The sequence below is a fragment of the Salmo salar genome, chromosome ssa10 (assembly GCF_905237065.1).
Source record: "Salmo salar chromosome ssa10, Ssal_v3.1, whole genome shotgun sequence".
NCBI classification, from domain to species: domain Eukaryota; kingdom Metazoa; phylum Chordata; class Actinopteri; order Salmoniformes; family Salmonidae; genus Salmo; species Salmo salar.
The window spans coordinates 37,263,105-37,290,732 of record NC_059451.1 but is presented as its reverse complement, the minus strand read 5'-3'; the positions used below and the strand labels follow the sequence as shown (position 1 = coordinate 37,290,732).

The 27,628-nt window shown below is 44.0% G+C and overlaps 2 protein-coding genes across 10 annotated transcripts in view; one reads left to right on the top strand and one right to left on the bottom strand.

The window, feature by feature from the left end:
• Positions 1–210: 210 nt before the first annotated feature.
• hyi (hydroxypyruvate isomerase) lies at positions 211–9,703 on the top strand. 3 transcript variants are annotated; one of them, NM_001141025.1, is made up of 9 exons: positions 740–1,156; positions 1,385–1,451; positions 1,482–1,496; positions 7,530–7,644; positions 7,755–7,833; positions 8,086–8,135; positions 8,674–8,743; positions 8,941–9,075; positions 9,415–9,699. In NM_001141025.1, the coding sequence occupies exons 1-9, from the start codon at positions 958–960 to the stop codon at positions 9,468–9,470; spliced, it is 786 nt and encodes a 261-aa protein (NP_001134497.1). In that variant the 5' UTR covers positions 740–957; the 3' UTR covers positions 9,471–9,699. The 3 variants fall into 3 exon arrangements, with proteins under 3 accessions (XP_013978323.1, XP_045543121.1, NP_001134497.1); XM_014122848.2 differs by having other exon boundaries at positions 211–1,156; positions 1,385–1,496; positions 9,415–9,703; XM_045687165.1 differs by having other exon boundaries at positions 211–1,156; positions 1,385–1,496; positions 8,941–9,139; positions 9,415–9,703.
• Positions 9,704–12,602: 2,899 nt separating this feature from the next.
• LOC106560333 (KICSTOR complex protein SZT2) overlaps positions 12,603–27,628 on the bottom strand; it is a 186,744-nt gene continuing 171,718 nt past the window's right edge. For 4 of the 7 annotated variants that reach the window (XM_014123145.2, XM_014123147.2, XM_014123148.2 and 1 more), the window contains 7 exons: positions 26,401–26,587; positions 26,160–26,282; positions 25,545–25,875; positions 25,082–25,291; positions 16,639–16,749; positions 14,148–14,216; positions 12,604–14,004 (listed from right to left, as the gene is read on the bottom strand). In XM_014123145.2, coding sequence (XP_013978620.2) covers positions 13,861–14,004; positions 14,148–14,216; positions 16,639–16,749; positions 25,082–25,291; positions 25,545–25,875; positions 26,160–26,282; positions 26,401–26,587 — 1,175 coding nt within the window. In that variant the 3' untranslated portion in view covers positions 12,604–13,860. Of the gene's footprint in view, positions 14,005–14,147; positions 14,217–16,638; positions 16,750–25,081; positions 25,292–25,544; positions 25,876–26,159; positions 26,283–26,400; positions 26,588–27,628 lie in introns of all 7 variants that reach the window. The other 3 variants (XM_014123144.2, XM_014123146.2, XM_014123150.2) reach the window with 1 other exon arrangement.

The following is a 27,628-nucleotide window of genomic DNA, read 5'->3' as shown; positions in this document are numbered from 1 at the left end:
AATAAATAAAAAATAGCAAAAGAACTGTGACCATGATCACAATAACTTCCAATTTCATTAACTAAATATGGCCATTAATAATTGCATAATAACAATAAACTGACGTTATAGGCTATTTATTAAATCCGTTTGCCAGCTCCAGGTGGGCTACAGAAGTGGCACAAATTGATTTGCAATGACTCCAGTGATATCGCCATTTCAACATATAAAAGGCATATAAATCAATAGGCTAATTGATGGCCAACAGACGAAAATGTATCATTCTCAACATTTAATGTCAGTTTCACTGTGGTCTTTTCCCCATAACAGAAGGACATGAGGGAGTTCCATAACTTTCATTTCAAATGTCCACTTCCGCAGCGCTCGAGACCTAAGAACTGAGCATGAGTAAAACACTTCCCTTGGTGTTGTTTTCCATAAGCAACGTAGACAATGGAATGCAGTTTAAACCACCTACCTCTGACCGAATTTATCTAATGCGTTCTAGAGCGCCTAAAGTCGTTTTCCTGTGCTTTGTCACCGTTATAGCTTGATGTGCAACAGTGCTAATGCATTAATATGTTTTATGGAAAAAGGGTTGGAAATAGGTATCACCATAACGACAGTCTAAATAGCGACACAGTTCTCAAAGTAGCACAATTTCCTGGAAAACTGATTTGATAATTTGCCACGGAAGTGCACGCGCGTCGGGTTGTCAAACAATTTGTTTCGTTGTGCGCATGTGCAACATATGAGTCGCAGTGCAAAGAATGAACTTTACTAGCTAGCTAGCACTCCAGTCTGGCAGCTCGGTTATATCAATATTTGACATCACATGAGAAACAAACAACATCAGGTGACAGCTGAGACAATGGACCTTGAGTTCTAATCCTGCTATTCTAGCTAGCTACTTAGAGCGTTTGTCCCATTGAACATTAGCAAGCAGACTAACGTTAGCTTGCCCACCCCACAAGAAACATGCCCCCATTAAAATTCTGCGCGAATCTTTCGTGGTTATTTACGGATCTGCCAGAGTTTACCCAGAGAATCTATGCTGCTGCATCGGCTGGGTTTCAGGCTGTGGAGGCGGCATGGCTGTATGACTCTGACTTACAGGAGCTCCAGAGAGTCAAGAATGCTACTGGGGTTGATGTGGTGCTGATCAACACACCCCTTGGTAAGACAGAAGGGTTACTGGTGCAGCCAGCTAGCTATTATCATGTTAGTGTTGACAGCAGCCCAGGCTACTGTACTAGTTATATACATGACACAAAAGAAATACATTTTTTTACATTTGGAAGGAAACTCAACCTAACGTTACCTATATGTAAACATATGCCTCCTACTGATCCACAAGAATGTGCCACTATTTATTCTGAACATTGACTTGACAACTGTTTTGTAGGAGATGCTAAGGCAGGTGATCTTGGTCTGGGTGCTGTTCCTGGCAGAGAGGAGGACTTCAGAAAGGGTCTGGACCTGGCCATGCAGTACGCCAAGGCTCTGGACTGCAGGAGGTGAGAGTGACACACACATATTGATTGAGAGCACAGCTCATCTGAAGCCCACTACACTATGCATCAGGTGACTGAAACAGCTTCACTGTACACCAGGGCTATTCAACTGGCGCCCTGTGGGCCAGATCCAGCCAGTTTATCAATTGTAGAATGGCTCTTTGATCAATTCTGAAGAAAAACATTTTTAGCAGCAAAAAAATACAGAAATGTGATGTTGTTTAGTGCCAAAGGGAGCACTCGTTCAATATTCTCCAATGGGAGAATCTATTTTCCTGTAGTCCAGCCCATTAAGTGCTGTTAATCAATGTCACCCAACAGACCAGTTATAGCCAATCAGAGCTGCTAACAGGGGTACAGGGTCTGTTTGCCCGGCTATCTGCGCATTCACTGCAGATGAGATCACTACACTACCTGATACAGAGTGTGCTTTGCTCTAAACTCCACGATAATTTAAAACACCATGGACTCAGTTATGGCTATCATAAACTTTATCTGATCAACATCTAGCCTGCAACATCGCTTGCTTCGTAGTCTACTGAGCATCATGATCTACTTTTGCATAATGATGTTCGGTGGCTAAGCAAGGGTAATAATGCTCTCGAGGGCAGCCAGTATGTGAGCTTAGGGTGGAGATGGTTGCTTTTCTCTGCGATTTCTGCCACCGGAAAGCCAACCGGTACAGTGCCTTCAGAAAGTACTCACACCCCTTTTTCCACATTTTGATGGATTAAAATGGATTCAATTAGCATTTTTGTCACTGGCCTACACACAATACCCCATAATGTCAGTGGAATTATGTTTTTAGACATGTTTACAAATGAATTAAAAATGAAAAGGTGAAATGTAAGTATTCAACCTCTTTGTTATGGCAAGCCTAAATAAGTTCAGGAGTAAACATGTGCTTAACAAGTCACAGAATAAGTTTAATGGACTCACTCTGTCTGCAATAATAGTGTTACACATGATTTTTGAATGACTGCCTCATCTTTTTACCCCACACATACAGATCATTGTAAGGTCCCTCATTCGAGCAGTGAATTTCAAACACAGATTCAATCACAAAGACCAGGGAGGTTTTCCAATGCCTCGCAAAGAAGAGCACCTACTGGTGGATGGGTAACAAAAAAGCAGACATTTAATATCCCTTTGAGCAAGTTATTAATTACACTTTGGATGGTGTGTCAATACACCCACTCACTGCAAAGATATAGGCATCTTTCCTAACTCAGTTGCCGGAGAGGAAAGCAAGGATTTCACCATGATGCCAATGGTGACTTTAAAATAGTTTGAGTTTAATGGCTGTGATAGTAGAAAACTGAGGATGGATCATCATTGTAGTTACTCCACAATAATAACCTAATTGACAGAATGAAAAGGAAGCCTGTACAGAGTTAAATATTCCTAAACATGCATCCTGTTTGCACTTTTTGTCTTGAATACAAAGTGTTATGTTTGGGGCAAATCCAATACAACACATTACTGAGTACCACTCTCCCTATTTTCAAGCATAGTGGTGGCTGCATCATGTTATGGGGTATGTTTAATTGTTAAGGACTGGGATGTTTTTCAGGATAAACATTTTACGGAATGGAGGTAAGCACTGGCAAAATCCTAGAGGAAAACCAGGTTCTGTATGCTTTTCACCAGACACTGGGAGATTAATTCACATTTAGCAGGACAATAGAGGTTAACCTTTATTTAACTAGGCAAGTCAGTTAAGAACATTCATATTTACAATGACCGCCTACCATAAGGCAAAAGGCCTCCTAAGGGGACGGGGGCTGGGATAAAAAATATAAGACAAAATACACCACGACAAGAGACAACACTATATAAAGAGAGACCTAAGACAAGAACATAGAATGGCAGCAACACATGGCAGTAGCACAACATGGCAGTAGCACAACATGGTAGCAGCACAACATGGTAGCAGCAGAAAACATGGTTCAAACATTATTTGGCACAGACAACAGCACAAAAGGCAAGAAGGTAGAGACAACAATACATCACGCAAAGCAGCCACAACTGCTAAAATAACCTAAAACACAAGGCCAAATCTACACGAGTTGCTTACCAAGAAGACTGAATGTTCCTGAGTGGCTGAGTTAGTTTTGACTTAAATCTGCTTGAAAATCTATGGCAAGACGTGAAAAATGGTTGTCTAGCAATGATCAACAACCAATTTGACAGAGTTTGAAGTATTTTTAAAAGAATAATGGGCAAATGGTGCAGAATACAGGTGTGGAAAGCTCTTAGAGACTTACCCAGAAAGTATTGACATTTCCCTACACCGCACAACTATATTCAGTCATCATCAGTACAGATCACTCCCGTGATGTCTGAGTTTTTAGATAAACTCATCAAATCTTCTTGACGTTTCAGTTTAAGTCCCCACGGAGGTGGTGCAGTTTGTTATAGGGACCCGTTGTCTATTGATGCGTGGATAGAGGGACTTCTCTGGAAAAGCTAGTCAACAGATATGCCATGCATAAAATGTTTGTGTAAAAAAAAAAAAAAAAGACTGAAAAAAGAATTAAATGATAAACAAATAGAACATAATACAGTGTATTCGGAAAGTATTCAAACCCCTTGACTTTTTCCAAATTTTGTTACGTTACAGCCTTATTCTATAATGGATTAAATGTAATTTTTTTCCTCAATCTATTCCATGACAAAAACAGTTTTTAGAAATGTTAGCAAATGTATAAAAATAAACTGATATCACATTTAAATAAGTATTCAGACCCTTTACCCAGTACTTTGTTGAAGCATCTTTGGCAGCGATTACAGCTTCGAGTCTTCTTGGGTATGGCACTACATACTTGGCGCACCTGTATTTGTGGAGTTTCTTCCATTCTTCTCTGCATATTCTCTTAAGCTCCGTCAGCTTGATGGGGAGTGTAGCTGCACAGGTATCTTCAGGTCTCTCCAGAGATGTTCAAGTCCGGGCTCTGGCTGGGCCACTCAAGGACATTCAGAGACTTGTCCCGAAGCCACTCCTGCGTTGTCTTGGCTGTGTGCTTAGGGTCTTTGTCCTGTTTGGAAGTTGAAACTTCGCCCCAGTCTGAGGTCCTGAGTGCTCTGGAGCAGGTTTTCATCAAGGATCTTTCTGTACTTTGCTCCGTTCACCTTTCCCTCGATCCTGACTAGTCTCCCAGTCCCTGCCACTGAAAAACATCCCCACAGCATGATGCTGCCAACACCATGCTTCACCGTAGTGATGGTGCCAGGTTTCCTCCAGACATGACGCTTGGCATTCTGGCCAAAGAGTTCAATCTTGTTTCTCATCAGACCAGAGAATCTTGTTTCTCATGGTCTGAGTCCTTTAGGTGCCTTTAGGCAAACTCCAAGCGCGCTGTCATGTGCCTTTTACTGAGGAGTGGCTTCCGTCTGGCCACTCTACCATAAAGACCTGATTGGTGGAGTGCTGCAAAGATGGTTGTCCTTCTGGAACGTTCTCCCATCTCCACAGAGGAATTCTGGAGCTCTGTCAGTGACCATCGGGTTTTTGGTCACCTCCCTGACCAAGGCCCTTCTCCCCCGACTGCTCAGTTTGGCCTGGCGGACAGCTCTAGGAAGAGTCTTAGTGGTTCCAAACTTCTTCCATTTAAGAATGGTGGAGGCCATTGTGTTCTTGGGGACCTTCAATGCTGCAGAAATGTTTTGGTAACCTTCACCAGATATGTACCTCGACACAATCCTGTCTCGGAGCTCTACGGACAATTCCTTCGACCTCATGGCTTGGTTTTTGCTCTGAAATGCACTGTCAACTGTGAGACCTTTATATAGATGGGTGTGCACCTTTAATAAATCATGTTCAATCAATTGAATTTACCACAGGTGGACTCCAAGTTGTAGAAACATCAAGGATTATCAATAGAAATAGGAAAGGTTCTGAATTCTCATGTAAATAAGGTATGTCTGTTTTTATTTTTTATTTCTACAACCCTGTTTTCGCTTTGTTATTGTGTGTAGATTGATGAGGACTTAAAAAAAATGTTTAATCTATTTTAGAATAAGGCTGTAACATGACAAAGTAAGGGGTCTGAATACTTTGAATGCACTGTATGATGCTGGCCAACTGATATCATACATTTAATTGTAATAAAAGTGCTTTATAAGATTTTAATTGTTTGCATTGTTTTTTATACCGGTTTTAGGAAGAGTAATCCCATGTAGAAAACGTCTGGCCCCACTGTAAATAAATAGCCTTTTTCAAATCTGGCCCCCGTAAAAATATACGCTGATTATACAAAGCATTAGGAACATCTGCTCTTTCCATGACATAGACTGACCAGGTGAATCCAGGTGAAAGCTATGATCCCTTATTGATGTCACTTGTTAAATCCACTTCAATCAGGTAGATGAAGGGGAGGAGACAGGTTAAAGAAGGATTTTTAAGCCTTGAGACAATTGAGACATGGATTGTGTATGTGTGCCATTCAGAGGATGAATGGGAAAGACAAGATTTGTGCCTTTGAACGGGGTATGGGAGGACGTGCCAGGCGCACCGGTTTGTGTCAAGAACTGCAACGCTGCTGGGTTTTTCACGCTCAACAGTTTCCCTTGTGTATCATGAATGGTCCAGTACACAAAGGATATACAGCCAACTTGACACAACTGTGGGAGGCCTTGTAGTCAACATGGTCCAGCATCCCTGTGGAACGCTTTCAACACCTTGTAGAGTCCATGCCTGACAAATTGAGGCTGTTCTGAGGGCCAAAGGGGGTGGGAGTACAACTCTATATTAGGAAGGTGTTCCTAATGTTTGGTATACTCAGTGTATGTTGAATAGCCCTGCTATACACCATGTGACTTAAGATACTGTACACCACAAAATGGGTAGGCAACTAGACAACACAGGAGTGGCTTTGTGACAAGTCTCTGAATGTCCTTGAGTGGCCCAGACAAAGCCCGGACTTGAACCCGATCAAATATCTCTGTAGAAACCTGAAAATAGTTGTGTAGCGACGCTCCCCTTCCAACCTGTCACAGCTTGAGGATCTGCAGAGAAGAATGGGAGAAATCCCCAAATACAGGTGTGCCAAGCATGTAGCGTCATACACAAGAAGACTCGAGTCTGTAATCGCTGCCAAAGGTGCTTTAACAAAGTATTGAGTAAAGGGTCTGAATACTTATTTAAATGTGATATTTCAGTTTTTATTTAATACATTTGCAAAAATAGTCTAAACCTGGTTTTGCTTTGTCATTATGGGGTATTGTGTGTAGATTGAGCGGGGGGGACGATTTAATCCACTTTAGAATAAGGCTGTAACATAACAGAATGTAGAAAAGTCAAGGGGTCTGAATACTTTCCAAATGCACTATATATCTTTATGCAACATGTAAAGTGTTGATCCCATGTTTCATGATCTGCCAAAAAGATCCCAGAAATGTTCCATATTCCCAAAAAGTTTTTTTCTCTCAAATTTGGTGCATAAATTTGTTTACATCCCTGTTAGTGAGCATTTCTCCTTTTGACAAGATAATCCATCCACCTGACAGGTGTGGCATATCAAAAAGATGATTAAACTGAATGATCACTACACAGGTGCACCTTGTGCTGGGGGACAATAAAAGGACACTCTAAAATATGCAATTTTGTCCAACCGGCCTCACAACCATAGACCATGTGTAACCACGCCAGCCCAGGACCTCCACATCTTCACCTGTGGAACCGTCTGAAACCAGCCACCAGGACAGCTAATGGACCTAAGGAGTATTTTTGTCTGTAATAAAGCCCTTTTGTGGGGAAAATTATATTTTGATTGACTGGGCCTGGCTCCCAAGTGGGTGGGCCTATGCCTTCCCAGGCCCACCCATGGCTGCGTCCCTGCCCAGTCATGTGAAATCCATAGGGCCAAATACATTTATTTCAATTTACTGTTTTCCTTTACTGAGTTAGTTCATATATTGACATTTTTGCATGTTGCGATTTATATTTTTGTTAAGTGGGCCAACTATTAGGGGATCCTGCCATAAAGTGAAGTGTGTTGGTATTTATAACCTTTCATAAATTAAATGTTTCCTCAGCATCCACTTGATGGCTGGGAGGGTACCTGTGGGGGCGGACCGAGCTACCATTGCCGTGGAAATGGAGGACACCTTTGTACAAAACCTAAAACATGCTGCCGATGTCCTCTCAAATGTGAATCTCCATTAAAGTGGCTTTTTAGTCCAGGACTTAGTTTAATATGTGTCTGGCCCATAGTGTTTGTCATAAGGAGTCCCGTTTTGTGTTGTGCTTTTTTCTCTCAGGAGGGCATCACTGGCCTGATTGAGCCAATCAACACACGGATAACAGATCCCAGATATTTCCTGGACAGTCCACATCAGGGTAACGGCTAGTGATGCTTTTCCATGGCAAAGTAGCCTGGGAATCAAAACTTATTCAAACATAGCATCATTCCCAGGCTTTAGGCGTAGCCCTATAAAGACAAGCAATCAAAATGAAGACTTACAGTATTTAAATAATAAATTATTAGTAAGTATTTAAATGGGTATTTGTGAACCAATGTCAACATTCACTGCACAAGTGGAATTGTATTACTTATACTGTTTAACCTATTTGAATAATCTTTCACCCTAGCGGCTGCTATCCTGCAGAAAGTTGGCCACCCAAATATTAAACTGCAGATGGTAAGTAGTACATTCGTCAGTTTATCTTGATGATGAACAATGCCATTAATAGAGCTAAGTAATATTTTATTACCTAGTCTACTGCCATCAGATCCTAGCCTGGCCAGTGGTCCAAGATCTCTTTGTGTTCTTAACATCATTGCTCATTGTTTGGTGTAACAAGGAGTTGGCATGATGGCTAAACAGATCTTTCTCTCTCTGTTTGGAACTAATGGTTTAGATACACACCGAGCAATTATTGAGTCAAACTTTTAGGCAGTGGCTGAGCCAGACAAACATACAGCCAGAAGACAGAACAACAAAACATCTTGTTTGTTTGTGTCCCACTAGACATACAGTATTTTGTTCTAGGAAGTGACTTGCCTGTTGCAAAAAGTCTGTCTCTTGGGAGAACCTATCCTAGTTTGTATTCAGTAACCTGAGAATTCCCTCAGCTTTAAGGCAGTTTGTAATATGGAGAGGTTCTTCAAATCCCTGTAAATTCTACTGCTTAAATCTTACTGACAGAAGCCATCTTGTGTCCCTCTGTGTGCTGCAGGATGTCTTCCACTGGCAGATAATGGACAGCAACTTGACACAGAACATACACAAATATTTCCCTCTCATTGGTAAGTGGTGTTGTTTGTGATACTAGTGCAGATAGCAAGTTAAACAGGAAACAAACATATTAGTCTATACCATCAGCAGCAAATTGGGCACATCAGATGGTGTCCAAGCATCCATGTCCACATGATTGACCTATGATAGTTGTAGAAAATGTTATTACTTTAATGGTGATGAAATATCAATTTATTCTCTTTTACAGGTCACATCCAGATAGCCCAGGTGCCCAGCAGGAATGAGCCAGACAGTGCAGGAGAAATTAACTTCCCATATCTCTTCAGTCTACTGGAGGAGATGGGTTACCAGGGATACATCGGCTGTGAATACAAACCACTAGGTGGGATCCATCCCAAATGGCTCACTATACTTGACCAGGGCCCTAGTCAAAAGTAGTGCACAATGTAGGGAATATGATAACATTTGGGACTCTGAACTACCTTTAGGTTGCGTTTACACAGGCAGCCCAATTCTGATACTTTATCCAATCACATCAGATCCTTTCCAGAGCTGACCTGTGGTCAAAATACCAATTAGTGAAAAAAAGGGGCTGGCTGTTTAAATACAGCCTAAGTTGCCCTGGGACTATAGTTCAATTCACTGTTACATTATAGATTGAAATGAGGTAAGAACCAGTTTAATCTTCATGGTAATGGCATTGTGTTGATACTTATTTCAGGCTCTACAAATGAAGGTCTTGGTTGGGTGAAAGATTACTTGAAGCGCAACAAGTGATGGCTGAGAGGACCACGCATACAAACGGTTGCCAGTACCAGCCTTTCCATAGAGGCAACAGTCATCGCTGATGAGTCTTCCACTTTATTTCAACTCAGATAAACAGCAGCCTAAACACTTGACTGACAAGGCTCTTATTGATGTTTCGACTAAGAATGTGGTGAGAAGCAGTATGATTAGATCCTTTGTTTGCAATTGTCTTTTTGTACAATAAAGTCCTGTGTTGTACCCACTCTACTTCCAGTCCCAATGTTGCACAACACCCACATGTATACAGTAGTACCATACATCTGTCAAGTTAGTGAATACACCATAAGGTTTATTGTAGCATATCATACAAATCCATAATGCCTATACTGTTGACATCATGCATTATTCAATATCCAGTGTTCTTACCTTCAAAACAAAAACATTTCTAAAGACACATTGCCTTGCTCAGAAATCCATTATAAATATCTAAATCCTTCATTATTATTTAATAAGGAACTTCATACAATATTTGGTTTCCTTCATTTTAAATGTGTGCAAACTTTTAAGGCTTATTTACGGTATTGTAATGACATTGCTAAACTGATGCGTGGGTGCTGTTATTACAATGTTGTACACATGCTGGATCCAATGCCCAATCTGTAAACAGACCAGCTATACACTCAACCCTGTCAAAATGTAGCTAGTCAGTAGTCCAAATGCAATTTCTATAGATTCCACTTGCAAAAATAATAACACTGCCCTGATCGCATCATTAAGAAATAAAACAAACTAGGACACTTTAGGATGAAGATATGGCAGTTGGGCAAATTGGGTAGCAGGTTTGACACTTATAGGACACAATGGTAAGAAGAAAAAATCAATTACCCAATATTGCAGCAATCTTTCCCCTCTGCAGAATACTTGAGACTGAACTGTGTGCTGTGGTGATCTTGAGAATCTATTCCTAGACTTTGGCAAGGCACAGTATCCAAGAGAGAAACACCTTAATTCCTTCATTCATATGATTTGAAAACCTACAATTATAAATGGTTTACGAGTTGGAGAATAGGTCTAATTTACCAACACTTGGTTGCACAATACTGACTTGTTTACAGTCCAATTCACAGGTTGGGGAATGAAATCCACTTCAGGTAAGATTTCTAATGTACATGTATGGTGGATGATCTCTGATGTGAAGTAAAGAGGCATCAGCCGAATGACAAGCTGAATGGGAATGTAGCCTAGCGGTTAAGAGCATTGGGCCAGTAACTGAACGGTCACTAGTCCGAATCCCCGAGCCGACTAGGTGACAAAATCTGATGTGCCCTTGAGCAAGGCATTTAACCCTAAATGCTCCTGTAAGTCGCTCTGGATAAAAGCCTGCAAAATTACAAAAATGTTGTGCCATAGTACATACAGTACTATGGCATTAGATCATACTAGCCTGAAAGTCTCACCCCCTTTTCATTCTACCATACCACCACTAACCTCCAAGTCAATGAGTAATAGGCTCATGTTGCCATTGAAAATTGGGGCAAATTGCATAATCTCTGGTGCACTGTTCAGTGCAAAAAGTATGTCTTCTTCAGTTCAATTCTGTCATTATGAAATTGTGACAGCTAAATAGCATTGTTACAGTAAGTGCCCTCTGTCTGTGAGTCTCAATGTCCACTGCAGGAGGCAACCCTACCTGCATGTACATAATTATCTCAAATACCTTGACACCGGTGCCACGGCACATTGACAGTACCGGTACCCCCTGTATATAGCCCCACTATTGTTATTTACTGCTGCTCTAATTATTTGTTTTTCATATCTCTTACTTTTTTTTAAAGCTTTAACTGGCGATAGCCGACACCCGCATAGCTGATGTTTTAGCGGTGTCAGAAGTGTAACTGCGTACGTTGGAGCTGTCAAAATCGGTGAGCAGCTGTTCTTGATCATTGTCATGAATCCACACCCATCGCACTCATGTTAGAAGTTCAGAACGAGAAAGTGTAGGCTACATAGAAATAATGGCGCTCAATTTGAAAATCATTCACCTAAATAATGAGTATTCTTATCAGCCTAATCAAGGTGTATTTTACATTTCACATTCTTATGTTCAAACTTGTAAACAAGGCTCCATGGAATTTCTCAATGCAATGTTGTGCAGCCAATGGCAAAGTCCACTTTAGGTACAGTGTCTTTGGAAAGTATTCAGACCCTTTTACTTTTTCAACATTTTGTTACATTACAGCCTTATTCTAAAATGGATTACATTTAAAAAAAAAAAATCCTTCTCAATCTACACAAAATACCCCATGAAAAAACGAGACGTTTCTAAAAAAGTTTGCAAATGTACTAAAAATAAAAAAGTATTCAGACCCTATGCTATCATCCTTGATGTTTCTACAACTTGATTGGAGTCCACCTGTGGTAAATTCAATTGATTGGACATGATTTGGAAAGCCACACACCTGTCTATATAAGATCCCACAGTTGACAGTGCACGTCAGAGCAAAAACCAAGCCATGAGGTCGAAGGAATTGTCCGTAGAGCTCCGAGACAGGATTGTGTCGAGGCACAGATCTGGGGAAGGGTACCAAAACATTTCTGCAGCATTGAAGGTCCCCAAGAACAGTGGCCTCAATCAATCTTAAATGGAAGAAGTTTAAACCTCCAAACCCCCCCCCCGGCCAAACTGAGCAACCGGGGGAGAAGGCCCTAGGTCAGGGAGGGGACCAAGAACCCGATGGTCACTGACAGAGCTCTAGAGTTCCTCTGTGGAGATGGGAGAACCTTCCAAAAGGACAACCATATCTGCAGCACTCCACCAATCAGGCCTTTATGGTAGAGTGGCTAGACGGAAGCCACTTCTCAGTAAAAGGCACTTGGAGTTTGCCAAAAGGATTCTCTGAACAAGATTCTCTGATCTGATGAAACCAAGATTGAACTCTTTGGCCTGAATGCCAAGCGTCACGTCTGGAGGAAACCTGGCACCATCCCTACGGTGCATCATGCTGTGGGGATGTTTTTCAGCGGCAAAGACTGGGAGACTAGTCAGGATTGAGGCAAAGATGAACGGATCAAAGTACAGATTCTTGATGAAAAGCTCTCTGGAGCAGGTTAGGACCTCAGACTGGGGCGAAGGTTCACCTTCCAACAGGACAACGACCCAAAGCATACAGCCAAGACAACGCAGGAGTGGCTTCAAGACAAGTCTCAATGTTCTTGAGTGGCCCAGCCAGAGCCTGGACTTGAACCCGATCGAACATCTCTGGAGAGATCTGAAAATAGCTGTGCAGCAACGCTCCCCATCCAACCTGACAGACCTTGAGAGGATCTGCAGAGAATAGGAGGAACTCCCCAAATACAGGTGTGCCAAGCATGTAGCGTCATACCCAAGAAGACTCGGTGTTGTAATCGCTGTCAGTACTCACTACTCAAAGTAATGAGTAAAGGGTCTGAATACTTACATAAATGTGATATTTCAGTTTGACATTTTTTAATAAATTAGCTAACATTTCTACAAACTTATTTTTGCTTTGTCATTATGGGGTATTGTGTAGATTGATGAGGAAAAAAAACTATTTAATACATTTTAGAATAAGGTTGTAACATATGAAAATGTGGAAAAAGTCAAGGGATCTGAATACTTTCCGAAGGCACTGTATAATGCCAGGAGCCGCTTGTGGATTTGACAGCTCTAACGCTGCTTCACCTCCGACACCGCCAAAACAACCGCTATGTGGATGTCGGCTAAAGCGGATCTGATTTAATAGAGCCCTTCATGTGCTTTAAAGCTAGTTCATTGCTAATCTAAATTAATGATGTATACCCATTGATTCTTAAAGAATATAACTTGGTTCAACTGCGGTACCCTATCAGAACCACAAGTATAAATCTTATTTTACTCCAATGTTTGTAAACAATGTAAATGTAAACAAACACTATACACCCTCAAAACAAGTTAACACTATAATTTTGATACCAATTTTTCCAGGCACATCCCTCAGCTTTTTACCGTGACACAGGCCGGTAAGGTCGTATCTTTAAAGGGATAGTGCAAGATTTTTTGCAATGTCAGATGCCATTTCTATGTCTCTGTGGTAGTTTTGAAGGTAGTTTTGTGAGCATAACTAGCGTTAGCGCAATGACTGGAAGTCTACAGGTACAGCTTCATTGCCAAAATCTTGCACTATCCCTTTAACAATAGTGTGTATCTTTTCTCCCAGTGGTAGAATGAGTAAAACACTGATAATTTGAACAGGAAGCTTTAACATGTGAACTCTCTTTGATTCGCTGATTTAGCACTTTTCAACAATAACATCCTTTTTTGTGTCCCAATTGGCCTAGAAATGAAGCCGCCCGTCTGGAACTACACCTTCCAGCAGCCTGTTTCTCTGTGGCCCACCTGGCCCCGATAGGCCCTCCAGGCCTACAGCAGGCCTGTCCACAAGTTGTAGCAGGCTGTGTTGATCACAGACTCCAGGTGATGGTACATGGACACCAGCTGGGGCGAGGGGCTGTTCCTAGGCTGCGGTTGGGATGGCAATGGCTCCCTAAATACAACCTTGAGGCTCTGGAGGGAGGGGGAGGAGGGGGCAAAATAAAGTTCAATTGAAAACAATGTCATCTCACCTTATAGCTTATAAGGAATTCATATACTGTAGCTATAGAATGCTATAAAGAGCATAACAAGGGGAAGACATCACAATGACTCACCGTTTTTCCTGCCTGATTTTCAAGGAAGACCAGAACAAAGCAGTCAGTGAATTTCTGGTTCAGGACAGCCTGAAAGAAAGAAGGGAATGGCAGAACAACTTAATTTCAAGCTATAATGACTTACAATTCCATCCCCCCTATTCCCCACAGTATAACTTTGAACAAAAATAGGTGACTGACTACAGTTAATGGGATCTTGTGTTTGAACTATTTATAGTCTTTTGCTCTCTGGGACAAAAAAGGAATAGTGTGTGACTGATGTTTGCTAGGGAGGGAAGGGCAGGTTGAGTTTATGTCACCATCTACAGTACTAGGGCAGAACATCTTCAGAAGAGAAGTAGTGAGGGGGATGTTCTTTTGATCTCAAGTCTCTCAATTACCAAACTCAATAGTGACTAAACTCTTGACACCGACAATTATTCCCCATAAGACTCCCATAATCTCCCTTGAGAGCCGCATTTCACATTTTTACACAACGCTAAAACCCTTCTTCCAAACTGCAGAGGTCTCTCAATATACTAATTTTTTCCTTCTTCACATTCAAATTGTTCTTGCTTTCCCCTATCACAAATAAAAGTTAGAAGTCTGAGAGAAACTTTAGAAAAGTTCAAGGATACTTGGGGCAGTTCCTGATAGCGGATTAGTCCATAAGAATTTCACAAGATCACCTCCAAAATTCATTGAAATCAAATAGGGGATGGAGGGATGGAATTCATTATAGGATATTACACATATAGAGTGATACAGTATATTTCTTGAATACATATCGTATATAAACAGTGGAGTCCAATGACAGAGCTATAGGAACTTTGATACAGGCAGCCATGCTAATAACAACGTCTGCAGCTCAAGGAGCTGGTCTTGATGTTGTTGCATGCAGGGTCAAGATACAGTTTGACTTGAAGCGGATGCAATCACAATGAATGTGAAGGAGAAAACAGGATAATTAATTTGCTTAGCGGGGTGCTTTCCCCTGTTTCTCTACATTATATTCTGCTGGAGGTACAGCAGCTGGTGGTGCTCTACTGTATTCCTATGTATGCAAGTGTGTACATACTCCATATGGAGAGGACAGCTCTAGTTTAGTGAACAAAGCACCACTTAATTTACTGGAATAGTAGTGTTCAGTGGGGAGATAGGTTTTGCTACCTTTTCCATTGCAGATTTTGCTTAGTGTGCTATACTGAACATGACCTTGATTTAGTGGCGGTTGAGGTCTGAAGGCCGCACTCTGGAACCCATTTTGACGAGCAATTTTAATTGTAGTGTAATTGTGGACAAAGTGCTGTAGGGACTTGTAGTTTTTACACTTAACAAAAATATAAACGCAACATGTAAAGTGTTGGCCCCATGTTTCATGAACTGAAAGAAAAGATCCCAGAAATGTTCCATACGTACAGAAAGCTTATTTCTATAAAATGTTGTGTACAAATTTGTTTTCATCCCTGTTAGTGAGCATTTCTCCTTTGCCAAGATAATCCATCCACCTGACAGGTGTGGCATATCAAGAAGCTGATTAAACAGCATGATCATTACACAGGTGCACCTTGTGCTGGGGGCAATAAAAGGCCACTCTAAAATGTGCAGTTTTGTCACACAACACAATGTCACAGATATCTCAAGGTTTGAGGGAGCATGCAATTGGCATACTGACTGCAGGAATGTCCAATAGAACTGTTGCCAGATAATTAAATGTTCATTTCTTTACTATAAGCCGCCTCCAATGTCGTTTTAGAGAAATTGGCAGTACATCCAACCGGCATCACAACTGCAGACCACGTGTATGGTGTTGTGTGATTTGCTGATCAGCGGTTTGCTGATGTCACTGTTGTGAACAGAGTTCCTCATGGTGGTGGTGGGGTTTTGGTATGGGTAGGTATAAGCTACGGACAACGAACAATTACATTTTATTGATTACAATTTGAATGCACAGAGATACCATGATGAGATCCTGAGGCTCATTGTCGTGCCATTCATCCGCCGCCTTCACCTCATGTTTCAGCATGATAATGCAGGGCCACATGTCGCAAGGATCAGTACACAATTCATGGAAGCTGAACATTTCCCAGTTCTCCATGGCCTGCATACTCACCAGACATGTCACCCATTAAGCACGTTTGGGATGCTCTGGATTGACGTGTACGACAGCGTGTTCCAGTTCCCGCCAATATCCAGCAACTTCGCACAGCCATTGAAGAGGAGTGGGACAACATTCCACAGGCCACAATCAACAGCTTGATCAAATCTATGTTTCTGATCCACGCCTCTACATTTTGTTAAGGTATCTGTGACCAACATGACTGTATTCCCAAAGTGTGAAATCCATAGATTAGGGCTAATGAATTTATTAAAATTGACTGATTTCCATATATGAACTAACTTAGTAAAATAATTGAAATTGTAGCATGTTGCATTTATATTTTTGTTCAGTATATATGCTTTTGTAGTGTTTATATCTGTATATATGTTATATTAGTGGCTTTGCTCTTACCAGATACTGAATGCCACTCTGGTCAAAGTGTCGGCAGCTCTGAGGGAAGCGAGTCAGCAGCACTTTGATCAGACTCTGGTACCAGCTGGGACTCATGGTCAAGAAACAATCCTGTGGGAACAGAGATAGAGGACACAAAGCCTTGAAAGAAAAATGGAGGCCCTGGCCAAACAGTGCTGAATGCTCTCACAGTGTTATTACGCAACGTTTTGACCCTATAGGAACAGAGGAGAGGAAGCCTTGAAAGAATGATAGACACCTGGGCCACACATTGCTGAAAACACCCAAAGTTTGATTGTGCAACGTTTCGAGCTGAAGGTCTGAACTAGAGACAAACAAATGCTTGACCCTGACCAGTTACCACACAAATTCAAACCAGCACCAGCTACATAAGGAACAATGAGCCTACACACTGAGAAAAGGATACATCAGGAATTAAGTTAAGACATTTCAAAGACTTCTTCTAGATATTCTCTTGCAAATTAAAAAATGGCCAAATAGTACACACCAATTACTCAATTGGCTTTGAATCTAACATTTATAAAACATTGCTTGGCTGACAATCATCAGTGATTCCCTGGCATACATCTATGAATAGTAGAAAATGAGTAGAGAAGAGGATCGGAAGGGAAGACGAGGCAGCGGGTGGCTGTAGGGAGCTTTCCAACGGCGACCTCTGCAATGCTGCAGAGCCTACTCAGTTCTCACAGTCCATACTTCACTACATTCTTAATCTGTGTTCAGATCACTGACTGTGAAGTTTCCATTCCACTTCTTCTTTAACATGGACATATAAATAGGATGTTTGGGTTTTTAATTAGGACTTTTCTGTTGATAAATGCCGAGATCCCTGTGGGAAAGACACAGCTAGTTTGAAGAGCACAGCGTTGATTAAGATACATAACTATCTCTTTGAAGAGGGCAGCTCTCTACTGTAGCTATACCACCACACTAAAATAAAGAGCACATCTTTTATTAAACAATAATAAGGCATATAACTATCTTAGAAAAAGGGTAGCTCTCTACAATAAACCATTGTCTTGTCCCAAATGGCACCCTTTTTCCTATACATGTAGCCTAATGTTGGAGCTTTCTGATCTTTGCATCTAAGCACTCTTGCTTTGAAATTCATCTCAATATTAATTCTCAATAGTAACTGCCGTCCTTTACTTGTTCTTGAAATTCCAAACATTGGAAGACCACTGAGAAATGTTGTGAAGCAAAGCAGCGTTTAGCTACAGCTGTATCCCACAGAGTACCCTAAATAGTGTACTACTTTGACCACAGCCCTATGGGCATTATGGAAATAGGGTGCCATTTTGGGAAGTATCCATGCTAACATCCTACTCAGAATAAAGACCTTCTGCAGTTTGAGAAGCTTCAACCTCATGGTAGATTAGATCCTTTTTTATTTAATAATGAAAGAGACATAATTTAAATGAATAGTCACTAGCAAAGGGTATCATCAGACACATTGCACATTCCAGTTCAACTTGGTTTGAAATTGATTTGATGCTGTGGATTTTCTAGATTTACTTATCACATGTAGGCAGAGTAGACCTCTGGGAGCGGAGAGTTATCCCCTTGGTGTGAGCAGCATGTAGACTTCTGACGTGCCCAGAGGGGTTAGGGGTATGGAACTAACTCACAGGCCTCATCCCAAATGGTACCCTATTCCCTACATAGCGCACTACTTTTGATCAGAGCCTATGGGCCATGGTCAAAAGTAGTGCACTGTATAGGGAATAGGGATGTAACCACAGAATAGATACACAGTAACAAGACATTGGCACAGCATGGCAGAGTAGGTAGCATAGCGCGGCAGAGTAGGTAGCACAGCGCGGCAGAGTAGGTAGCACAGCGCGGCAGAGTAGGTAGCACAGCGCGGCAGAGTAGGTAGCACAGCGCGGCAGAGTAGGTAGCACAGCGCGGCAGAGTAGGTAGCACAGCGCGGCAGAGTAGGTAGCACAGCGCGGCAGAGTAGGTAGCACAGCGCGGCAGAGTAGGTAGCACAGCGCGGCAGAGTAGGTAGCACAGAGGTACGTATCTATCGCCTTCAGAAGATGATTTCAAGCTAGAAATGGAGTGGATGACACGACAGTTTGTTATGGATGAAACCTATGGGAATCATCAAAATAAAGCATCTACATTCAGTCTTCAGCAGGACTGATGGAAATCCTGCAACTCTGTGGGGACTCACAACACAACAGAGATATGACAGAGGATCAAGAAAAACCCAATCAAACCGCACGCAACACCTCATACTGCACATAGGCAAATCCTACTACACATCATCACAATTCAGATATACTGTATGCATAGACATGTTTCCCAGCTGTGCTGGGGGATACGACGGTACCACTATCCTTATGTTGATGTCAGGATAACGCCTGTGTGGTTATTATAGGGAGGATACGGCTCTATTCTCTACCTGCCGCACCGTAAGGGATGAGCTGCTGCAGTGCACAGTGGGAAGGCTGTTAGACCTGGAGGAGCTGTCAGTCACAGTGAGCAGCCCAGGAGCCCACAGCCACTGGCTCAGGAGAAGGTATGAGGGCTTTTAGAGAGCTTGTGATTATCATGATTTCTTTCTCCATGGATGACGAGCCGCATTTCTCTCCTCTCCAACAACAAATGTGCACATGCACGCACACCTCTGTGATCATCAATGTCATCCAAGGATGCTTTGTTTCTCTCCTCTCCAACACACACAGATGCAAGCCTCTGTGATTATGAGGCTCTCGGTCTCCTCGAGTAGGCAGGAGTGAGTAGGCCTGGCCCACCCTCCTCTACTGACTAAGAGGGCATTAACCTTGAATACCATTCGCCACCCGCCCACCAGACATTTGGAAAATCACAGATGCATAGTTGCTCCAACCATCGTGTAATTAGAGCAGGGAACTTTAAACTGAGTATAATGAAGAATAACTGAAATGATTGGAGCTCTCAAGAAAGGCCATAGGGACCTTTATTTTACAAAACCAACAAGTGGAGGCTATATGGGTAGCATCAGTAACTAACTATTGAATTGAAGTGGCCAGAGTTCAGGTGGGTCTCCACTCTTCAGGAAACAAAGGAAAGGATGGGTGCTCAACAATGACAACAATCATGAGAATGGCTTACCAAGAAAAACTTCAAAAATACTAATTCCAGGTAAAAGGGAGTTGGAGATTGATCTATTTTACTTTGTTGAGTGCTCCAACTCCTTTCTACCTGGAATTAGTCTCATGAGTCTCTGGATTGAAGTGTTGTTTAATTATTGTAGAAGGGATCATCTGTTGTCAGTGACTTAACTGCTGTTAACTAAATAAAATGTATCTAACAAGCACAACTTTAATGGGTAGTCATTTAAAAGGATACAAGACTAACAGGAAACTCTAGTCAAGCCTACAGCACATACTTATCTACCTGCAGAGGTACTTATCCAAATCCAATCACGACTGGAACACAATAACCTAATATGGACATGGCATGATACTGGAAATTAGGCTATTGCATCTAATACGTGTACACCTGACTGGAACCATCCAATCTCTGAATGGAGGGCACAATCCAATCAGCGACCGGATGTGTTTTAATAATAGGTGCAGTAGGCTCAATAATTATGCTCTGTGTGTACAGTAGAGTGTGCTGATTGGCTTTTGAGATTCTTCCTCAACAGAGAGACCTGCGAACAGAGCAGCATGCTATAGAGGTGCCTGCTGCCAAATCAACACAGCAGCAGGATAATAGAGGCCATACAAACAGGACCTGAGAAAGACATGTTTTGTCATATACTACAGCACATCTGAGGAGGTGTGGTCTGGTCTGTGAGGTGAGGTGCTGTGGTCTGTAGTAGTGAGGTGAGGTGGAGTGGCCTGAAGTAGTGAGGTGGTGTGGTCTGTAGTAGTGAGTTGAGGTGAGGAGGTGTGGTCTGTAGCAGTGAGGTGAGATGGTGTGATCTGCAGCAGTGAGGTGCTCTGTAGTAGTGAGGTGAGATGTCTGTAGCACTGAGTTGGTCTGCAGAAGTGAGGTGAGGTGGTCTGAAAGTAGTGATGTCGTCTGTAGTAGTGAGGTGGTCTGCAGTAGTGAGGTGAGGTGGTCTGTAGTAGTGAGGTGGTCTGCAGTAGTGAGGTGAGGTGGTCTGCAGTAGTGAGGTGAGGTGGTCTGCAGTAGTGAAGTGGTCTGCAGTAGTGAGGTGAGGTGGTCTGTAGTAGTGAGGTGGTCTGCAGCAGTGAGGTGAGATGGTGTGGTCTGTATTAGTGAGGTGAGATGGTGTGGTCTGTATTAGTGAGGTGAGATGGTGTGGTCTGTATTAGTGAGGTGAGATGGTGTGGTCTGTATTAGTGAGGTGAGGTGATCTGAAGTAGTGAGGTGAGGTGGTGTGGTCTGTAGTAGTGAGGTGAGGTGGTCTGTAGTAGTGAGTTGGTCTGCAGCAGTGAGGTGAGATGGTCTGTAGAAGTATTAGTGAGGTGAGGTGGTCTGTAGTAGTGAGGTGGTCTGTAGTAGTGAGGTGAGGTGGTCTGTAGTAGTGAGGTGAGATGGTGTGGTCTGTATTAGTGAGGTGAGATGGTGTGGTCTGTATTAGTGAGGTGAGGTGGTGTGGTCTGTATTAGTGAGGTGAGGTGATCTGTAGTAGTGAGGTGAGGTGGTGTGGTCTGTAGTAGTGAGGTGAGGTGGTCTGTAGTAGTGAGTTGGTCTGCAGCAGTGAGGTGAGATGGTGTGGGTCTGTATTAGTGAGGTGAGATGGTCTGTAGAAGTGGTGAGGTGGTGTGGTATGTAGTGGTGAGGTGAGGTGGTGTGGTAAGTAGTGGTAAGATGGTGTGGTCTGAAGAAGTGAGGTGAGGTGGTGTGATCTATAGTAGTGAGGTGGTGTGGTCTGAAGTATTGAGATGGAGGTGGTCTGTAGTAGTGAGGTGGTCTGCAGTAGTGAGGTGAGGTGGTCTGCAGTAGTGAGGTGAGGTGGTCTGTAGTAGTGAAGTGGTCTGCAGTAGTGAGGTGGTCTGTAGTAGTGAGGTGAGATGGTGTGGTCTGTATTAGTGAGGTGAGATGGTGTGGTCTGTATTAGTGAGGTGAGGTGGTCTGTAGTAGTGAGTTGGTCCGCAGCAGTGAGGTGAGATGGTGTGGGTCTGTATAAGTGAGGTGAGATGGTCTGTAGAAGTGGTGAGGTGGTGTGGTATGTAGTGGTGAGGTGAGGTGGTGTGGTATGTAGTGGTGAGGTGAGGTGGTGTGGTCTGTAGTAGTGAGGTGAGGTGGTGTGGTCTGTAGTAGTGAGGTGGTCTGCAGTAGTGAGGTGAGGTGGTCTGCAGTAGTGAGGTGAGGTGGTCTGTAGTAGTGAAGTGGTCTGCAGTAGTGTGGTGAGGTGGTCTGTAGTAGTGAGGTGAGATGGTGTGGTCTGTATTAGTGAGGTGAGGTGATCTGTAGTAGTGAGGTGAGGTGGTGTGGTCTGTCGTTGTGAGGTGGTGTGGTATGTAGTGGTGAGGTGGAGGTGGTGTGGTATGTAGTGGTGACGTGAGGTGGTGTTGTCTGAAGTAATGAGGTGAGGTGGTGTGGTCTGTAGAAGTGAGGTGAGGTGGTCTGTAGTAGTGAGGTGAGGTGGTCTGTAGTAATGAGGTGAGGTGGTGTGGTCTGTATTAGTGAGTTGAGATGGTTGGTCTGTAGCAGTGAGAAGAGGTGGTCTGCAGTAGTCAGAAGAGATGGTCTGTAGTAGTGAGGTGAGTTGGGGTGAAGTAGTGGGGTAAGGTGGTCTGCAGTAGTGAGGTGAGATGGTGTGGTCTGTATTAGTGAGGTGAGAAGAGGTGGTCTGTAGTAGTGAGGTGGTGTGGTCTGAAGTAGTGCGGTGGAGATGGTGTGGTATGTAGTGGTGAGGTGAGTTGGTGTGGTCTGAAGTAATGAGGTGAGGTGGTCTGAAGAAGTGAGGTGAGGTGGTCTGAAGAAGTGAGGTGAGGTGGTCTGAAGAAGTGAGGTGAGTTGGTGTGGTCTGTAGTAGTGAGGTGAGGTGGTGTGGTCTGTAGTAGTGAGGTGAGGTGGTGTGGTATGTAGTGGTGAGGTGAGTTGGTGTGGTCTGTAGTAGTGAGGTGAGCTGGTGTGGTCTGTAGTAGTGAGATGAGTTGGTGTGGTCTGTAGTAGTGAGGTGAGTTGGTGTGGTCTGTAGTAGTGAGGTGAGGTGGTGTGGTCTGTAGTAGTGAGGCGAGTTGGTGTGGTCTGTAGTGGTGAGGCGAGTTGGTGTGGGTCTGTATTAGTGAGGTGAGGTGGTCTGTAGAAGTGAGGTGGTCTGAAGTAGTGAGGTGAGGTGGTCTGTAGTAGTGAGGTGAGATGGTGTGGTCTGAAGTAGTGAGGTGAGGTGGTGTGGTCTGTATTAGTGAGGTGAGGTGGTGAGGTCTGTAGAAGTGAGGTGGTGTGGTCTGAAGTAGTGAGGTGAGGTGGTGTGGTCTGTAGTAGTGAGGTGGTCTGTAGTAGTGAGGTGAGGTGGTGTGGTCTGTAGTAGTGAGGTGAGTTGGTGTGGTCTGTAGTAGTGAGGTGAGTTGGTGTGGTTTGAAGTAGTGAGGTGAGTTGGTGTGGTCTGTAGTAGTGAGGTGAGGTGGTGTGGTATGTAGTGGTGAGGTGAGGTGGTGTGGTCTGTAGTAGTGAGGCGAGTTGGTGAGGTCTGTAGTGGTGAGGCGAGTTGGTGTGGGTCTGTATTAGTGAGGTGAGGTGGTCTGTAGAAGTGAGGTGGAGGTGGTGTGGTATGTAGTGGTGAGATGAGGTGGTGTGGTCTGTAGTGGTGAGGTGAGATGGTGTGGTCTGTAGTAGTGAGGTGAGTTGGTGTGGTCTGTAGTAGTGAGGTGAGTTGGTGTGGTCTGTAGTAGTGAGGTGAGGTGGTCTGTAGAAGTGAGGTGGAGGTGGTGTGGTATGTAGTGGTGAGGTGAGGTGGTGTGGTCTGTAGTGGTGAGGTGAGATGGTGTGGTCTGTAGTAGTGAGGTGAGTTGGTGTGGTCTGTAGTAGTGAGGTAAGTTGGTGTGGTCTGTAGTAGTGAGGTGAGTTGGTGTGGTCTGTAGTAGTGAGGTGAGTTGGTGTGGTCTGTAGTAGTGAGATGAGGTGGTGTGGTCTGTAGTAGTGAGGTGAGGTGGTGTGGTCTGTAGTAGTGAGGTGAGGTGGTGTGGTCTGTAGTAGTGAGGTGGTGTGGTCTGTAGTAGTGAGGTGGTGTGATCTGTAGTAGTGAGGTGGTGTGGTCTGTAGTAGTGAGGTGAGGTGGTGTGGTCTGTAGTAGTGAGGTGAGGTGGTGTGGTCTGTAGTAGTGAGGTGAGGTGGTGTGGTCTGTAGTAGTGAGATGGTGTGGTCTGTAGTAGTGAGGTGAGGTGGTGTGGTCTGTAGTAGTGAGATGAGGTGGTGTGGTCTGTAGTAGTGAGGTGAGGTGGTGTGGTCTGTAGTAGTGAGATGGTGTGGTCTGTAGTAGTGAGGTGAGGTGAGGTGGTGTGGTCTGTAGTAGTGAGATGAGGTGGTGTGGTCTGTAGTGGTGAGGTGAGTTGGTGTGGTAAGGAGTGGTGAGGTGGTGTGGTCTGAAGTAGTGAGATGGCCTGACGTAGTGGGATGAGGTGATTTGGTCTGTAGTTGAGTAGGGTAGAGTGTGTTCTTTACCAGCTGGGGGTCAATCTCCCCTACAGATTGACTCTGCACTGCGTTGAGCTCCTCCAGTATAGTGAGGAGCTGTATTAGTGAGGTGAGGTGGTCTGTAGAAGTGAGGTGGAGGTGGTGTGGTATGTAGTGGTGAGGTGAGGTGGTGTGGTCTGTAGTGGTGAGGTGAGGTGGTGTGGTCTGTAGTGGTGAGGTGAGGTGGTGTGGTCTGTAGTAGTGAGGGGAGTTGGTGTGGTCTGTAGTAGTGAGGTGAGTTGGTGTGGTCTGTAGTAGTGAGGTGAGTTGGTGTGGTCTGTAGTAGTGAGATGAGGTGGTGTGGTCTGTAGTAGTGAGGTGAGGTGGTGTGGTCTGTAGTAGTGAGGTGGTGTGGTCTGTAGTAGTGAGGTGGTGTGGTCTGTAGTAGTGAGGTGGTGTGGTCTGTAGTAGTGAGGTGAGGTGGTGTGGTCTGTAGTAGTGAGGTGAGGTGGTGTGGTCTGTAGTAGTGAGGTGAGGTGGTGTGGTCTGTAGTAGTGAGGTGAGGTGGTGTGGTCTATAGTAGTGAGATGGTGTGGTCTGTAGTAGTGAGGTGAGGTGGTGTGGTCTGTAGTAGTGAGATGAGGTGGTGTGGTCTGTAGTAGTGAGGTGAGGTGGTGTGGTCTGTAGTGGTGAGGTGAGGTGGTGTGGTCTGTAGTGGTGAGGTGAGTTGGTGTGGTCTGTAGTAGTGAGGTGAGGTGGTGTGGTCTGTAGTGGTGAGGTGAGTTGGTGTGGTAAGGAGTGGTGAGGTGGTGTGGTCTGAAGTAGTGAGATGGCCTGACGTAGTGGTTTGAGGTGATTTGGTCTGTAGTTGAGTAGGGTAGAGTGTGTTCTTTACCAGCTGGGGGTCAATCTCCCCTACAGATTGACTCTGCACTGCATTGAGGAGCTCCTCCAGTTCGCCGAAGGACAGTTTGCTCAGCTTGAGCTTGTTCATGGCCAGGTGCTGGTGTTCTCCATGGAACAGCCTCCTCCACAGGTTGTCCCTGCGACAGTGGCCCATGGCCTGTTCCACGCTCGCCTGGATCTGACTCTGCGCACAGCCCACCTGGATTGATGATTGAATCAATACATTTATTTGACTAATTTAAAATACACAGCCTATAATTTAATATATATGCAATAACTGCAATAACTCTTAAATGAAGATATTGGTAAGCTGATTTCATTTGCAATACTAACATAGTAACCTATTGTATAGAAATGGTAACCTACAATTGCCTCATCCATGTGAATACATCAATACACGCACTAAAAAGTTAAAAACACAATGAAGTCTTAGCGGTCATGGAGAACCCTACCTCCTGGTTGAGCAGGGGGAACAGATGAGAGGGGTAGAGGAGACCTTGGGCCCCAGACCCTTGGGGGCCAGTCAGGGGATAGAACTCGTTCCCAACGCTGGGGGTAGAGATGAAGGTGTCTGGGGCTGAGGCTGCAGGGGGGGTCTCCTCCCAGTGGTCCAGTTCAAGGTCCAATACCCCGCCTGGTTCTGTACCTCTCTCAGGGGGAACCCTTCCTGCCAGGTCGCTGACCTCATGGTGTATCTGGGGAAGCTTTTTGAAGCGACACATGTCAGCCGTCAGCCGGGGAAACAGCTCTCTCTTGCTGGTCATTATCACGTAGTAACGCAGCCTGAAACATAAACACACATCACATCACACACACAGATTAAGAAGACAGATAAGTCAATGTCATTGCAATGTAACTTCATACAGAGTTATTGGTACAGCACAGTTTCATTTTAATGTAACCTACTGTATAGAATACTATCCTATTGTTTTCAATAGCAGCCTACTGTATAGAATACTATCCTATTGTTTTCAATAGCAACCTACTGTATGAAATGGTAACCTTTCCCAAAATGATTTCCACCTTCCATTGTGCGATATATAATCCCTCCTTTCATCTCTCTGTACCTCAGCAGATGTCTCTCTCCCTCCGACTGCTCCTCAAACGGAGCGGCATTGTGACACACCAGCAGGGACACGTCAAAATCGTCATGGTGACGCAGGCCTTCAAGGTCCTTGTAAGAGCCCGAGCTAGATGAGAAGAACAGGTCATGCATAATGTATGTTTAATTCACAGTGTGTGTGTGTGTGTGTGTGTGTGTGTGTGTGTGTGTGTGTGTGTGTGTGTGTGTGAGTGTCCATAGCCTACCTGTTCCACAGTGCAACCAGACCGTACTCATGCAGGTCACTGCTGGGTGGTGCCCCCTTCTTGCCATCGCTGGTCATTGCAGCCTTGGACATGCGAAGGGGCTTCATGCCGTAGGTGCCAGCATGGTCAGTAATGTAGTTATACAGCTGGTGAGCTGTGATCATCCCCGTAGAGATGGAGAAACTCCCTGATGGACAGACAAACAGACAGAAGCATGAGTTTACCGACAGGACATAGGCCTGGATTCAACCCAACACAGATTAGCGGCCTACGCACAGCGATAGACTTTCAGGAAGTCCAGGATCAAGTTGCAGAGGGAGGTATTCAGTCCCAGGTTCCTTAGCTTATTGATGAGCTTTGAGGGCACTATGGTGTTGAACGCTGAGCTGTAGTTAATGAATAGCATTCTCACATAGGTGAGAATCTCACATTCCTTTTGTCCAGATTCCTTTTGTCCAGGTGAGAAAGGGCAGTGTGGAGTGCAGAGATTGCATCATCTGTGGATCTTATAGGGCGGTATGCAAATTGGAGTGGGTCTAGGGTTTCTGGGATAATGGTGTTGATGTGAGCGATGATCAGCCTTTCAAAGCACTTCATGGCTACAGACTTGAGTGCTAGGAGACGGTGGTCATTTAAGCAGGTTACCTTAGTGTTCTTGGGCACAGGGACTATGATGGTCTGCTTAAAATATGTTTGTATTACAGACTCTGACATGGAGAGGTTGAAAATGTCAGTGAAGACACTTGCCAGTTGGTCAGCAGGTGCTCGCAGTACACGTCCTGGTAATCCGTCTAGCCCTGCGGGCTTGTGAATGTTGACCTGTTTAAAGGTCTTACTCACATCGGCTGCGGAGAGCATGATCACACAGTTGTCTGGAACAGCTCATGCATGTTTCAGTGCATGTTTTCGAAGCGAGCATAGAAGTAGTTTAGCTTGTCTGGTAGGCTTGTGTCACTAGGCAGCTCTCGGCTGTGCTTCCCTTTATAGTCTGTAATGGTTTGCAAGCCCTGCCACATCCGACGAGCGTCGGAGCTGGTGTAGTACGATTCGATCTTAGTCCTGTATTGACGCTTTGCCTGTTTGATGGTTCGTTGGAGGGCATAGCGGTATTTTTTTATGAGCTTCCGGGTTAGAGTCCCGCTCCATGAAAGCGGCAGCTCTAGCCTTTAGCTCAGTGTGGATGTTGCCTGTAATCCATGGCTTCTGGTTGGGGCATGTACGTACGGTC

What these genes read in the sequence shown, in the direction of transcription:
- hyi (XM_014122848.2), top strand. Translation starts at nt 958, where the DNA reads ATGCCCCCATTAAAATTCTGCGCGAATCTTTCGTGGTTATTTACGGAT. An exon ending in AAGGCTCTGGACTGCAGGAG is followed by an intron (nt 1,497 to 7,529) that starts GTGAGAGTGACA and finishes ATGTTTCCTCAG; the next exon opens with CATCCACTTGATGGCTGGGA. An exon ending in CAAATATTAAACTGCAGATG is followed by an intron (nt 8,136 to 8,673) that starts GTAAGTAGTACA and finishes TGTGTGCTGCAG; the next exon opens with GATGTCTTCCACTGGCAGAT.